General features: G+C 42.1%; 2 protein-coding genes across 2 annotated transcripts; both read left to right on the top strand.

The window, feature by feature from the left end:
* Positions 1-463: 463 nt before the first annotated feature.
* On the top strand, positions 464-3,921 carry LOC117850172 (asparagine--tRNA ligase, cytoplasmic 2). Its single transcript, XM_034731979.2, has 8 exons — positions 464-1,179; positions 1,301-1,543; positions 1,691-2,218; positions 2,287-2,472; positions 2,579-2,643; positions 2,735-2,864; positions 2,975-3,033; positions 3,491-3,921. The coding sequence occupies exons 1-3, from the start codon at positions 745-747 to the stop codon at positions 2,045-2,047; spliced, it is 1,035 nt and encodes a 344-aa protein (XP_034587870.1). The 5' UTR covers positions 464-744; the 3' UTR covers positions 2,048-2,218; positions 2,287-2,472; positions 2,579-2,643; positions 2,735-2,864; positions 2,975-3,033; positions 3,491-3,921.
* LOC117848068 (uncharacterized) lies at positions 2,317-3,046 on the top strand. The gene is made up of 4 exons (XM_072292418.1): positions 2,317-2,472; positions 2,579-2,643; positions 2,735-2,864; positions 2,975-3,046. Exons 1-4 carry the CDS (start codon positions 2,317-2,319, stop codon positions 3,044-3,046), a joined length of 423 nt encoding a protein of 140 aa, XP_072148519.1.
* Positions 3,922-15,920: the final 11,999 nt, after the last annotated feature.

Here is a 15,920-nt window from a genome sequence, read left to right as displayed (position 1 = left end):
CCTTGATCGAAGTTGGTGATGTTTGACTTAGAACAAAACTAAAACTCACAACAAGATTTATAACATACGCGGAGAGTGATCAGTAAGTGGCTGACGGGGATTCAGTTGTTTTGTCCACATCGTCGGGAATTGTTGGTCGGCAATAGTTAGTACGGAATTCATTTTTTACTCTCAGGAAATACTGCTTTGATACTAGAACACCCTCACCCATTGGAGAGAGAAAAATAATTGGAATGAAGTTCCCATCGGCCATTTAATTGTAACTCTCGGCAATAGTTACAAATCTAGTAGTATATACTACCTACATTTTGGAATAGAGGGATAAAGCTTTAGAATATTTTCTGAATTACCAATATCAACTTTTGTTTATACAAACATATAAAAATCTCTTGTAGTTCTTCAACTCACCACAAGCAATGTCTCAACATAATAAATACTACCGAATAATTATGTAAGTAACTCTTGTTCGTCTACAAAAGAAATAAGAAGTACTGCTTATTCTTTCGCCCAGGAACAAAGAATAGCTGAGACCCCTACTACAAGCAACCCTTGCCTCGGAGAAGCAAAACCTCTTCTCCCGCCGTTTCCCCCAAAACCTCTATAAGAAGCAAAGCATCCTTGCCTCTCCCGCCATGTCTGACGTCTCCCTCCTCTCATATTTATCCCAGCGCCTTGTCCCCGTCTTCCGATCCCCAATCCCCATCCAACTAAGCAACCGCTAACCATTCGCTGTTCAGTTCACCAATGGCGTCCTCACCACCCTCCTCGGCTCCTTTCTCTTCCTCTGAAGAAGCCACGACGAGCAGCAACGACGGCTCGGCAGTCCAGTCCTTGAAGTACTCCAGGCGAGCCAGCCTCCGCTCCGTCGTCGGCCGCCCCGACGGTGGCCGTGGACTGGCTGGCAAGCGCGCCGTTGTCGGTGGCTGGGTGAAGTCCTCCAACACCGTCAAGGCGAAGCTCGCTGGCCCCGTGTCGCCGGCGAGGATGCCGGCGACGGAGACCACCACAGGCCTGACGTGCACGGAGGTGCTCATGGCAAGAGTGCCGCTCATCCGCAGCTTCGCCAGGCTGATCGGAGGCGCCGCCGACGTCGACAGGGCCTCTTCTGTCTCCTTCAAGCTGGCTACCGGGACAGCGCTTATGCGCATCAACGACGGGTCCTGCGTGGCCGATCTCCAGGTTCTTGAGATCGATCCGATAATCTTTGTCTTTATAATCATTTACAGATTCGTCAGGTCCGATTAGTAAATGGTTACAGCAAAACGTTGGAGATTAATTTGATGCTTCTTTTTTTATCCAGATAGTAGTGGATTCTTCTCTGTGTCCTCTTAAACAAGTTACTGCGATCGGAGCTTGTGTGTTGGTCGAAGGCAAGATAGAACTTGTGGAAGGGAGAAGCCAGCAGCATGTTGTGGAGCTCAGAGTGGACAAAGTGCTGCACGTAGGAACTGTCGATATCGACAAGTATCCTCCGTCAAATGTGGAGTTGCCTCCTCCTGAACTTGTCAAGGACTATCCACAGCTCGCTACTCGAACAACGGCGGTATGTGCTAGACTTGACTGTGTTTCCTTTTGATATGAGACTAAAACTGACATTCAATTTTTTTCAATAATCACACTGCATCGAAGTGGTTACTATTTCTGAAAACAATCTTAGTATTGGTACTTTAATTTCATGTTGTTCCTGCAGATGGCTTCGGTTGCTCGTGTACGAAGTGAAATGCTCCATGCTGCGCATGCGTTCTTCCAGACAAATGGGTTCTTCCATGTGAATACGCCCATTATAATTGCCACCACCGTTGCAGGAGACCGCAGCAAAATGTTCCGCGTAATGCGGCTTGAGAGTAAATCCGATAACAGGGCCATCACACCTGAAGTTGTTAGAGCTTCCATCAAGGCGAAAACGAAGCAAATCGAAGCGCTGAATCGAAGCGAGAGCAACAAGGAAGCTCTGGAAGCTGCGAAACTGGACCTTCAGAGGGCGAATGAGCTTGCTCGACAATTAGAACAGCAAGGAAATGCAGACTTCTCCGATGACTTCTTTTAGCATCCAGTGTATCTTTCACCTGATCATACACTCCATCTTGAGACCTATGCTTGCGCGCTAAGCAGCGTCTACACGTTCAGCCCGGTGTTCCAGGCTGAAAGCTTGGAGCGTCACAAGCACCTGGCCGAGAGGTGGACCATCGATGCAGAGCTCGCCTTCGCGGAACTTGAGGTATGGATCGGATTTCACGTTCAAACACGACAATATTTTTCACAACTTGATGCTACCTTTCGTTTCAGGATGCAATCTCCTGCGCCGAGGATTGCCTGATGTGGCTTCTAAGCACAGTGTCTAAGAATTGTTCAGATGAACTCAAGTTTCTGTCGAATGGGGAAAACAATGGATACTTTTCCCATATCGAGCCTGCAGTGTCCAGCCCCTGGGAAAGGATTACCTACAACGCAGCTGTGAATACCCTTCTTCAGGTATTTCCTGTACTGAAGCTATACCTACGGACTACTGTTACAGTGTCATTCTTTACTGTCATGTACTCATGCAAATATGACAAGAGATGTTACTAATTATCATCAGGTCAGAGAAAAATCATTTAAAGCCAAAGTAGAGTTGGGCACGCCACTTTCACATGAACATATGAGGTAATAGCATATATAGTTTCTTTTCGGTGAAATTTGTGTGGTTTTCTATATGTTTTAGTAGATTTGCATTTCACGGCAAAAACACTGGCAGTTATCTAGTTGATGATCACTACAAGAAGCCAGTGATCATATATGAGTATCCCAAGGAACTGAAACCTTTTTATGCACGGCTCATGGAGGATGGGACGAAAGTATCTGCATTTGATATAGTTGTGCCAAAGGTGAGCAAAACAGTTCCAAGATAACAAAAACAAAAGGACTTAGCAGTTCATTTTATTCTGGCATCAAGTTTTCACATCAATTGATAAGTACTGTTTGGCTACCTTTTCAGGTTGGTACTATAGCTTACGGAACTCAAAAGGAGGAAAGGATGGATAACTTCACAGCCAGGTACTATGCCTGAACAATTGTCCATGGATGAAAAATTACTGATGGGTAATTGTGACATGAAAATAACAAGATTGTTCTGCAGCTTCTTTATTAGTTTCTATTGTACAATAAATAAAGTTTTCTTAAAATTTTCCAGGCTTTTTCTGCAGCTTCTTTATTAGTTTCTATTGTACATGATAAGCGTAATGGCAAATAAGATTGTTAATAAGTTAAATTTAATTATTTCGTATTGTTTGGTTTTTCAAGATTCAAAAAGTTTACTTGAACATATTAACCTTGCCATGTGCCGTGTTATCTTATGTCTACTAAAAGAAATTCACAAACTCATTTGGATGAAATCTACCAAATCTTTTTGAAAAATGAGGAATTGATATACAGAAAGGGGAAGTATTTGTTTCATTCTTAATTGTGGCATAAACTAAGATCAATCTCATAGTCACACCCATCTTAACTGCAGGATTGATGAATTAAGGCTTCAACGTGATCATTTGGAATGGTATTTGGATATCCGCAGGCATGGCACTGTAAAGCACTCAGGCTTCAGCATAGACATCGAGCGGCTCATCTTTTTGGTTACCTGTCTCAGTGACATACGAGATGTCAAACCGTTCCAAAGAACCAAAAGCAATGCAAAATGCTAGATATAAAGATAGATCGGTGATGGCAGGAGGAAGTTGAAATTCGAAAATGCCCTTGATATGCTCACAGCTGTACATTATGCCATTACTCCATCCTTATGGGGTTCCATATACTAGTGGAGCATTACAAAGTATTTTATGCCCTGATAAAGATGCATGTACATAAATTTCATTCTCAGATTGCTACAAGTGCTCCCTTGTGGTCATACTGCTATTCTATTATTAATCTCATGTCACATCTATTATGCAATGCTCGTTAACGTGCTCTTATCCTCTTGGTGTTTTCCCCTTACGATCCATTGGGCCAATGGGCCTCGATATCATATAAACTTCTAAGTTATATTGATCATGATGTAGTTGAATGTCAAGAAAATTACACTGCATTCAGCATTCGTAATGAACCAAAAAGGAGGAGAGCTTTTGCAGAAACTGTTTCTTGGAGGGGCAAGCAAGCTAATACAGAATTTTGCTAGCATGCAGGTTGTAGAAGCTTAGGGGGGTGTTTGAATCCCCGGGTTAAACTTTAGCCCCTGTCACATCGAATGTTTGGATACTAATTAGGAGTATTAAACATAGGCTAATTACAAAACCAATTTCACAACCCCTAGGCTAAATTGCGAGACGAATCCATTAAGCCTAATTAGTCCATGATTTGACAATATGGTGTTACAGTAAACATTCACTAATGATGGATTAATTAGGCTTAATAGATTCGCTCGCGATTTAGCCTAGGGGTTCTACAATTAGTTTTGTAATTAGCTCATGTTTAGTCCTCCTAATTAGCATCCGAATATCCGATGTGACACGGACTAAACTTTAGCTCTAGGATCCAAACACCCCCTAAGTTATATACTTTAGTGATCTAAAATGGTTCAAGGGATGAAGTATATATCCAGTGGTTCCATTAGCTGCATTAGCATGACCAGCTGTTGTTGAACTCTGAATTTAGAAAAATAATAAATTTTAGCTGTGTCAATAAAGTTGTTAAGAAAACTGATGCACAAATAAACGAAACCATATTGCAGCAAGATATAATTTTCAATTGCAATCCAAAAACTGTACTCAGATTAACATTGATATCGAATTCTTTCATATACAGCCCCTGGTTAGTTTCGTGTAGAAGTCATTTCAAACATCAGCGAGGCCCTTCCTGGTTTTGGTAGTCTCGTAGTAAGGAACCATTAGCATGACCTACGTCGAACTCACCAGGATATGGGAAAAAGGTTCAGCAATCGTGGAGCTGTTTGCTATAAACCCGGCATTAACACCATGTGCAATCCTCACCTGCAGATATACTGGTCGGTAGCACAGAGCTTCTAGTTCACCAACCACATACTGATCTGAGCATACATCCTCCGTCCACAAATATAATAATAAGGACTTCTTGAATTTTTAGAATTTAAGCGCGCGCGCGAGAGAATACGCATATACCCCTCAATCGAGCATTCAGATTATAGTAATGCAATTAAATCATGTCCATTCAGGCATCCGATGCCATAAATGACATCATTAAATTTTACCTATCTTGGTGAATCAGGCCAACAGTCCTTACATTTGTGGAAAGTTTATAAAACCCAAAAGTCCCTATATTTGTGGAAGGAACGAGTAATATTTCATTGTTAGAAGATTAAGGGCTGTTTGGATTGAGGATGTTAAAGTTTAACAAGGTGTTAAAATTTTAACACCTCTAAATAGGGTGTTAAACTTTAACACATTGGGGTGTTTGGATGTACTGTTAAAGTTTAATACCAAAGGATGGAATTACCACTATTGCCCCTCATTTACTCCTATTAATTGCAGCCAAATACCCCTGTCCTTCCACCTATTGTCAGTTTTTTTTGCGCCAAGTATTTGACGCTGCTACTTCCCGCTTCTTCCCGTTGCTGCTGCACATTGGTTTTTTTTTCCTCATTCGGCCAAATGAAAGAAGTAAAGAAGAAAAATGGCAAAAATTATTCGCATTGTCCAAAACACACGGTACAACATAGATATTGCAGAAACAATGTGCCTTGTCATTACAACACAACAATACAAATAATCTACGATTTATTGTACAACCTACTAGCTAATTCATCACAAAATGCATTCATATTACAGTCTTCTTCCCCTCCTTCGGTATTCGTTGCTTGTCCTTCACAGTTTGATTCTTCATTCATGGGAACAAAATTTTCATCCCTATCGCACATACTAAAGGCCGTATCGGTCATATCATTCTCTCGAATGAAATTGTGTAGCGCCATGCATGCTACTATTATTTTGCTTTGTTTATGCATTGGAAAACTAGGTATACCCAATAAAATCCTCCACTTCATCTTCAACACTCCAAAGGACCTCTCAATAACATTCCTAAGGGATGAATGCGCGTAATTAAATATCTCTTTCATACCAATGCCACTTCTAAACTCTGGAAGATGATACTTTGTACCCTTGTATGGTGCGAGGTTACCAGTACGGTTAGGATATCCCGAGTCAACTAGGTAAAATTTTTCTAAAACAGAAGATAAATTCATGATGTTAACAAAATTGACACCAAACTTGTATAAAATAAGACATTACAAGTATACAAAGAGGTGTACCTGCAGGAGGATGGGGAAACCTATCCTCATATTTGGTTAAGGCATCACTGAAGACTCTCATATCATGAACCGAGCCTGGCCATCCACTGACTACAAATGTGAACCTCATATCGAAGTCACAAATAGCCAACACATTCTGTGACGGATACCCATGCTTTCCTGTGTGCTGGACTACCTTATCATTTGGCACCGCAACTGGAACATGCATCCCATTTATAGCTCCTATACAATTGTCAAAGTATGGAGCAAATCGTGGATTCCTCAATCTTTGGTGGACGGTCTTGAATTATGGATCCTTTGGTTTAATGATATCTACTGCTAGTTTGAGCATACTACATAAAACACTATCAAAAGTACGGCTGATAGTCTTTAAGGACTTGACAAACCGATCCTCGACTTGTCGAAGTGACTGGGGTGCACCAATGATCCAAAGAAACATACCTAAAGCTTCCATAGTTGACATTCCTCTAGTTGGGCTCAGACCATATGTGTCTACCAACAAGTCACGTAACTGATGAAACAATAGGTTTGACATCCTAAACATGTTATAGCATGAGGTTCTATTACTCAATGTTTCGTGAACCCAATCTATGCCAGGTACAGTGGGTACCCTCGGTGTTTTGTCCATGTGTTTTTCATAGTACGTACCAACCATGATTGCAGCCTGTAAGATGTCTCTAGTCCTTTTACGACGATGCTGCCTCATCTCGATGAATATTTGTAACTCCTTTTACAAGTCCTCATCAGAATCACTTCCATCAGAATCATTATCCTATAACACAATCACTTCAAAATGTCAGGAACCAAGTATTGAAACAGCCATAACAACCACAAGTATTGAAACAGCCATAACAGCCACAAGTATTGAAACAGCCATAACAGCCACAAGTCATAACAGCCACAACCGTAACACAAATAGTTCATGCATAGAAATTGTTCATATAGCTAGGAGACAGCCTCTAGTATACTAAAGAGACAGCCACAATGCATACTAAAGAGACAACCTCTAGTTCTACTTGGGGTCAGTAGGTGCTGCAAACTCGACAATGTTGTTCTCCTTGCAAAATCTTCTCAAGTGAAGCAACCTTCCTTCAGGAGTTGGAATGTTACAAAAAAATTCCCTCTCATATGGATCTTTAAACAAGTGCTTGCTACCATAAAACTCCACATTCTAAAGCGAATTGCTATGCCTTCTTTACAGACTGAGCCATCTCTTGCATAGGTGTTAGCTTTATTCTTTTTTCATTGATTCTGGCTGCAAAACTGGCACCCACATTCTTGAAAAGATGGTCATTACTATCCTTAGAGGCACTCAGTTTGTCAATCAAGTTGTTCATGGCTAACATGATTGGGCTTTTGTCAAAGGATTTGTTCCAGTGGACTGTATGCTTGTGCTACTGCCTCTCTTCTTGCTGTTATTGCTGACTAGGCAATCCTCAAAATCATTGAAAAATCCATTAGGACCTTGAACATCTTCCTCTGCCCATCTTCATCATCTACTTCCTGCTCTTGGTCCCCTTCTTCACCATCAATTCCAACCAAGAAAGAAGTAGACCCATCCACTACAATGTCATGAAACATTTCATCTAGATGATCCATATATGTAGGAGCACCATGGTGCAATTTTTTGCACTCCCTAAACTTTCCCTGCAAATACATTTTCAGGTTATACAACAATTCGAAAAAAGGGACTGCATGATACTGTACAGACTACCCCTCACCTTTGTGTTCTGTTTCCACCACCAATCAGGTGCTGCTACAGTGCCATCTGATTTCCTTCCTAGGCCACTTTGTTTTTGAAGTATTCTCCAGAACCCATAGAGAATTTTCACTTGATTAATTCTGTTTCTCAACTGCATCTTGTCAAGTTTCAAACCAGTGACCTTAGAGAATTTGTCAACAACTAACTTGAAACCCCTTCCTGACATGGTTCCTTTGTGGCAATTGCCGGCTCTAATTTGCTCAACCCATAATTCATACAAGACATGGGTATTTGGTTCAGTCCATTGTGCCTTGTCAGTTTTAATCTAGTTCATAGCACAAATATACAATCCAATCACACACAAATTCAACACATATAGTAATTCAATTCACATTGTACATAAGCATAGTAATCTAGTTCAATCTAGTAATCTAGTTCAGTTATATTGCACACACACTAATTCAATTCACATTGTACATAAGCATATGAAGCATTGAACCATTCATTCACAGTGAACAAGATGAGTTGCAGAAATACCTTCGAGCCTGGGAATATGCATTCCACATTCTGTGCATTGGACTTGTCTTCATCAACATCATACCACTCATCTCCACCAAAATGAGATGACTCTTCTACAAGGCCTTTTCCATGAGCACCGGCACCTCTTCCGCGACCTCGTCCATCGTTGGCGGCAACACCGTCAAGGCGCTCACCGACGAACAGAGATCTTGTTACACGGCCTTTGTTTGCGCCGGTGTTCTTGCTGCCGCCGCTAGCTCCTCTGCTTGCGCCGGTGTTCTTACTGCCGCCAACACCTCCTTTGTTTGCACCGGCACTCTTGCAGCCGCCGACAGGGACTCTTCCACCGCCGCCTCCAACTCTTGCTCCACTGCTCGGCGTGCGCAAGCCTAGTGTACGGCTTCCGCGGCCACGGAATGTTGCTTCCCCACGAAGCATCTCCGCGTACGACTCCATGTCGGTGAAGTCATCGGCCTCATAGTTTAGATCTAGAGCTTGGAGACCCTGGTGAGGAACCCTAGAACAATCGGCCTGAGAGAACAAGCCTTGAAGGCCATCGTCGCCGTGGCCCTCCATGGAAGCCGGTGGAGGAAAGCTACTTGACTGCATAAGGCGTGGATCCATGGACCTGGAGCGGCGTGGGGAGGAGTCGTTGCACGGCCGGAGAGGAGGAGTTGTGGACGGGGATTGGAGCCAGAGGGGAGGAAGGGGAATGCGGTGGCGGCCGGAGATGGCTGTAGGGCGAAGGGGAAGGCGGCGACTGACGGGGAAGATTTGCGGGCAGCGGATGGAGGGATGGCGAAGCAGAAGGCGGTGGTTGACGTGGAGGATCTGCGGGCGGCGGATGGGATGAGGGCGGAGCGGAAGGCGGCGGCTGACGGGGAGGATCTGCGCGGCGGATGGGGTGGCGCTGGAGGCGAGAGGGGACGATGCGGTGCGGCACAAACTGGCGGCAGGGTTGGGGGCGATGCGGGAGGAGAGAGAGGGAGGGGTACCGAGGGAATAACTGCAGCAGGACCACATTTTAACAAGTTTAACACCCCCTTGAGGTGTTAAAGATTTTGGGGTGTTAAAGTTTAACACCCAAGTTTTAACACATCTGATGTGTTAAAACTTGGATGTTAAACTTTAACACCCTCAATCCAAACAGGCCCTAAATTGACCAAATCTATGTGTTAAATTGGAGATAAGGAACTTTATCTTTGTTCCAGGACAATATCATCAAGCATCCATCGGAGAGATGTGGAGAAATAACCCTTCTTTTATGTTGGGATGTTTAGGGCCGGGGTACTGGGGTGGGAAGCACGAGTTAATGGTGGCATAGGATAGTAGGAATTAATTAGCGGGTGGCAGGTATGGAAGATATGCCTAGCAGCTCTAGCAGCTCTAGCAGCGCGTACTGAAGGAGTGTTGCTGTACGCTGCTCCTACAACTAGGGTCTGAACATAAGCCATATAGTCTAACTTGAAGGAAGGGAAAAGACTATTATTATAGAGAATATCACCAATGATATTAGAATTGAGGAGAAAACAATTGCAGGACGACCACCAAACATATTGCATTGAAATATAGGCGCATTTTGAAGCTGATACTTTTATATATAAGTAGTGTATATTATTGCGTCCATAATTTATTGCAACCAAATACTGTGTATTATATTGTTGTATAATATCTTGCCAATAATTTAGTTGCAAAAATTGTTCTTCTACGGTACAGGAAAGCATTCAATACCCTCTAAACTTGCACCGCCAAAGTAAACTAAATTACCTTTTAGGCAAACTTTTATCAGCGACCTCTTAATCTTTTTGTGAAATCGTTCAAAACTATATATTGCAAACTACATGCCAATTTCTTTGTTAACTGACGAATAAACTAAATGGATGTGTGTAATCAAATTATTTTGGTATAAGTGAAGTTCAAATTATTCCCTGATTGTGTCAATAACTAAATCAGCAGATAAATTTCTAAGCCAGCATCTGTATGTTTTGAAGATAGCCTATAAATTAATTACGAAATCTTCTTTTTCCCATGTAATTCACATGGGTTTTCTATTAGTAATCATCAATGGTGATGAGACTGATAGTTTGTTTCTTCTGAATTCATATGATCTGGCAGATCCTGAGGCAGCACCTGGAACAAATCTAGAAAATCATATGTTTGGAAGATTATACGAAAAATATTATTTCTAGAATCTTTCGGAATTAAAATATTAAATGTTTTTGCATACTAATTAATTACTTCTATAAAAAATGGGCATGCGATGACATTTTGATAAAGTACAATAAAAACCTGCTTGGATATCAAAAAGAGATATCGCATATTGATTATTAGTAGTTGAATAATATTTAGAACACCCCCCCCCCCCCCAACCATCCTTCTCTATCTGGCAGTCTATATAACCCGGACAGTAAATCAGATCTCAACACAGCAACAATCACTTCAAACTTCAACTCTTTGCTTCCCTGCTCGATATCCTATGGCTGGACCCTCAGATGAGGTATAATCCTAGTTTTTTTTAATCCTTTGTAACATTTTGTTTTCCATAGGTCTTCCACACGTATATGTTGTACCACATCCAGCAAGCTAGTGGGATACTAGTGTTGATATACCTCGATTGAGGATCTGGATTAGACAATACAACCTTTTTTAGGATCTACATCACTGCCAGGATGAGTCCCTACTCTAGGATTATCACGCAGAAGTCAATATATGTATCAGTACCAATTGCTTTTACATCTATACTGTTTAAAGACGGTATATATATATACCTATAGTTCAACGTGAAGGGGATATATGCATACCACCCACATCCACAACCACATGAAGGCATGTTTTTGTTTATACCTATATTGTTTGTTTGTGCAGACCTAGGAAATTAAATGTGCTCCTATACTATTTTTGTCTATTTCGAAGTTTGCAAAGTGAGAATGCTACAATTTTTTTAGATCTAGCTCCATGCATATGTATAAAGTGAAGGCATATGTTACGAATTGTGTTTGTTTTGTTACATACAGGTGTTCGAATGCGACTACTGCCCGCGGACGTTCAAATCTAAAAGAGCCCGTGGAGGTCATCTGAAGGCTCACCGCCATCTCCGGCCACCACGGCAGGCTGCTGCCTCAGTTCGAAAGCAACCACCACAGCAGCAACCAAATACTTGCCGGGAACTGGCCCTGGTTGCTCCACAGCCACAGCCACACCCACAGGGGGAACTATTGGCGCTGCCTGCACCAAACACTAACCGTGCAGCCGTTCCAATCCCCCAGCAGCAGCCGCCTCAGTTGCCAAGGCTGGAAAATGCTCAGCAGGACCCACCACCAGTTGTTTTCTTCCGCTGCTGCTGTGGTGTGACTGAAAAGATCCCACAGACTAGAGATGAGCTCATGGCTCGTGGGACCTATGAAGGAGGCTGCTTTACCCTGTATGTATTTGTGTGCTACTCACCCGAGTTTATAAGTGCCTGAACAATACTCTTGTTTACTATATATAGCTTACCAATATTTTTTTATGAATGCAATTATGTCGCAGGAAATGCCAGCACCAGGGTCGCCCCTCTGAGGAGATTGAATTCCTCAACTCAGCGCCACCAGCTAAAGCAACTGTGGGACAAAATTCTGGGAATGTTGATGTGGAGAACGAGGAGAATGAAGTGGATCTCACCCTTCGCATGTGAAGCATCATGATTATGAAGATTCCTGGACGGACGACCATGGAAGTGCCGTGTCCACATGTCCATATACCTTTGTTTGATTTTCATTAGACTTGTTATGTTTGTGTGGAACCATGGATTGGTTTGTTGCAATTTGTTAGGATTGGGTTGGTTTGAACCATATGCTTCGTTAAGTGGCTTTACAACCAGATGTTTCAGTATTCGGTTTGTTTGAACCATATGCCTATTTCTGAATCTTGTTGTTATCACTGGTCATCTAATAAAAATTGAAGGCATATCTGGGCATATTATTTTCTGAATTATTTTAGAATTCTTTGCTCAAACAATTTGTTAGGATTAACAAATAAGTTATTCTGTTTCCTGCATTTTGAAGTCCTTCGAAATCAAAACTTACTGGTGCTTAATATTATGTTGGCATCAATGGATGGGTACCACATGCTACATAAGCATGCCTCTTTGTAGAGCTAGGTCTTTGCATTCGGATGTTGGATGCAACGTTTTTCCCCCTGCCACTGTTTACTGCATTGAATTAGAATTGTTTAACAACCATCAGTATAGTTTTAGGGTTCCATAGTTCCATATATATTCTAGCATCCTTATCTCACCTGCAAGTAGTAAATAAAGACAAACAGGTTGCAGCAATGACGAGGCCATGAGAGGAACATCAGTCATGAGTGACAAAGGGGTTCACTTCAGTTGGTTAGAGAGAGTGCAATCAGAATCCTGGGAGAGGCATAGAAAAAGCAAATGAAGTATCAAATAGCATCCTTGTTTAGTGAGTGCTTGAAAGTTGAAATAGAGGGCATCGACAGTATGGCGAAAAGTATGCTATAAATAATTTTCTTGGATATCAGAACAAGATGAAATAATTCTACATCAAATGAGCGTTTGTAGGACATGTAGATGGTCAAAATCTTCTCTGAGGGCCATTTTGGTAGACTCCGGGAGAAGCTCTACGGTTCTACCACACGCCCAACACTAACCGTGCAGTACTGGTTACAATCCCCCAGCAGAAATCGCCTCAGTCGCCAAGGCTGAAAATGCTCAACACTCCGCACCAGTTGTTTTCTTCCACTGCTGCTATGGTGTAACTGACAAGATCGCAGAGACTACAGATGAGTTCATGGAACGTGGAACCTAATAAAAAGGAGGCTGCTTCTCCTGTACGTATTATTTGTGCTACTCACCAGAGTTTATAAGTGCATGAACGGCGCTCTTGTTTCCTAGCTTACCAATATTTTTTTATGAATGCAATTGTGTCGCAGGAATTGCCAGCCCAGGGTCGCCCCTCTGAGGAGATTCAATTTCTAAACTCAGCGCCACCAGCTGAAGCTACCGCAGAAATGCTGTGTCCACATGTCCATCTACCTTTGTTTGATTTTCATTAGATTTGTTACGTTTGTGTGGAACCATGGACTGATTGTTGCAATTCCGTGATGCCTAATGTGGCTTACAATCAGATGCTTCAGTATTGGGTTTGATTGAACCATATGCTTATTTCTCAATCTTGCTGATAGCAGTGGTCATCTAATATATATATATATATATATATCGAGGGCATGTCTCTTAATATTATTTTCTGACTTACTACTTTTGAATTCTTTACTCCTAGGCATTTGTTTGATCGAATTAGCAAATAAGTTATTTGGTTTCCTGCATTTTAATGGGTTTGCAACCATGAGTAATAAACAATTTGCTGCAACCATCTGCAAATAGTAGGAATTAAAGATCTGCATTATTGTAATGAGTGTGCAACCAGAATGCTGGGAGAGTCATAGAAAAAGCAAATGAACGATCGAATATATAGCATCCTTTTTTATGAGTTCTTGAAAGTTCAAATAGAGGGCATCGACAATATGGTGAAAAGTATGCCTATAAATAATGTTCTTCAATATCAGAGCAAGATGAAACAGTTCTACGTCAACTGAGCATTCGTAGGACATGTGGATGATAAAACGCCTGTCTTAGGGACGACCCTTGGGTAGAATCTGGAGAAGCTCTACCACAGGCCCAATTGGAACACTTCTCTTAAGCATATGGTGTCATGAACTGACTGTGCAGCTTCATGAGCACTCCTTACATCGTTTACCCTCACGCATGCTATAACTTAAGTTCTCTCCACACCAGCACATTCTTACTTTCTCTTGGACCCATCTTCCCTTCATATTATCACTTGTCTAGTGGGAAAACTAGGGAAAATAGTATGCACCCATAATACAATCTCTATTTAAGATTCATGATTCTTGAAATTTTAATTAATAAGATAATCTTGTCATTTTATTGAATCATTTACCTTTCCTCCTTAATGAAAAACCATATGCAGTAATAAACTCTACAGAATTCAAATCATTTACTAAGTGAACCCTTTGAAAATAATAAAACAATGCAATCAAGATCTCGATCCTTGCTTTTTTTGCTCTTGGTTTACGAGTTAGGAGCTAAATATTTTGTATTTATGAGAGCTAGTTACCATGATCGATAGACCACCGGGATATTCAGGTATAAGTTACTAGATAAATGCTTGGAAAAACGATTATCTCATTGTTTACATATTAAGCATATGTGTGCATTATTGGGTGAAGAATTTGTTGGAGGTATGCCCTAGAGGCAATCATAGAGATGATGATATTCCATTTGTATCCATGATTTGTATATTGTGTTCATTGAATATCCATTAAAGGCTACTTGAATTGATTTGCAATTATGTGAATTGTATGTGAAACTCTTTACTTGTATGGTTATTCTAAAAGTTGTCCCTAGTCGGAGTTCATGTGAGGACACACATGAATATTAGACTAGCACATGTATTAGTTGATGACTATGTTTCACAAGTCATGGACATGGAGATGTTGAACTAATAATGTGGACACATGTGGAGACATGTGCTAGGACTGACCCAACACGAGAAGTAGTTCTCTCTTTAAACAACATATACGCTTTGTCCTTAGACCTGAGATTGTCGCATGTATTCTAGATGTGGATCGACCTACTTAGGGGCTATCAAACGCTACGCCGTAACAGGGTAGTTATAAAGGTAGCTTTCGGGTTTGTCAAGAAGCATGCTATGAGACATGGTCAATCAAGATGGGATTTGCCCCTCTCTGATTGAGAGTGATATCTCTGGGCCCCTCGAGTGATCGGATCCGAAAATGCATGGCCATGCTACGTACGGTTAAGAGTTAACCTACAAAGGGATTCCGAATCACAGGATCGAGAAAGAGCGGTCGGCTTGAAGCTAGACCAAATATCGTGAGGCAAAGGGAATAGCATGTATATTATGTTGTGATGGTTCGTCTGATATGATCTTCGTATGCGTATAGGAGTTGGCACGTCTTGCTAGAGGCCGCTACCGACTATTGGGCCGAGTAGGAGTACTCGGGCCATGTCTATACGTATCCGAACCCATAGGGTCACACACTTAAGGGGCTGGAAGCCCAATTCGGATCTGATCCGAGTTGGATTAGGTTTAGGAGTACTAATGGGCCTCGGATCCAGAGGCCCATCAGGAACCTCTATAAATAGAGGGGTGGGGGCGCCCTAGGGTTTACACCTTTTGGCTGAACACACTTGCCGCGCCTCCCACGCCCTCGCCTGTTGCAACTCGCGGATCTAGCAATCCGGCTTGCGACGCTTCCTCCCTGCACGTGTGGATATCTTGGAGGTGTTGCGCCTGCAGCACTTGGACGAGCCATCGACGAGCCGCCGACGAGCCACGACGAGCCGCCGACGGGCCGCGGTACCGGAGGCGATCTTGCTGTGCACGTGGACGAGCTGCTGAGGAG

Source organism: Setaria viridis, chromosome 3 (assembly GCF_005286985.2).
Source record: "Setaria viridis chromosome 3, Setaria_viridis_v4.0, whole genome shotgun sequence".
Lineage (NCBI taxonomy): Eukaryota > Viridiplantae > Streptophyta > Magnoliopsida > Poales > Poaceae > Setaria > Setaria viridis.
Note: the sequence above shows the minus strand (reverse complement) of the source record. Positions and strands in the feature narration are given on the sequence as shown.

Bases quoted from the DNA above. Each gene is read 5' to 3' on its own strand.
- LOC117848068 (XM_072292418.1), top strand. From the start codon at position 2,317: ATGTGGCTTCTAAGCACAGTGTCTAAGAATTGTTCAGATGAACTCAAG. The intron at 2,473-2,578 runs GTATTTCCTGTA...AATTATCATCAG, and splicing joins CTGTGAATACCCTTCTTCAG to GTCAGAGAAAAATCATTTAA. The intron at 2,865-2,974 runs GTGAGCAAAACA...CTACCTTTTCAG, and splicing joins TTGATATAGTTGTGCCAAAG to GTTGGTACTATAGCTTACGG.
- LOC117850172 (XM_034731979.2), top strand. From the start codon at position 745: ATGGCGTCCTCACCACCCTCCTCGGCTCCTTTCTCTTCCTCTGAAGAA. The intron at 1,180-1,300 runs GTTCTTGAGATC...TTTTTTATCCAG, and splicing joins CCTGCGTGGCCGATCTCCAG to ATAGTAGTGGATTCTTCTCT. The intron at 1,544-1,690 runs GTATGTGCTAGA...TTGTTCCTGCAG, and splicing joins TCGCTACTCGAACAACGGCG to ATGGCTTCGGTTGCTCGTGT.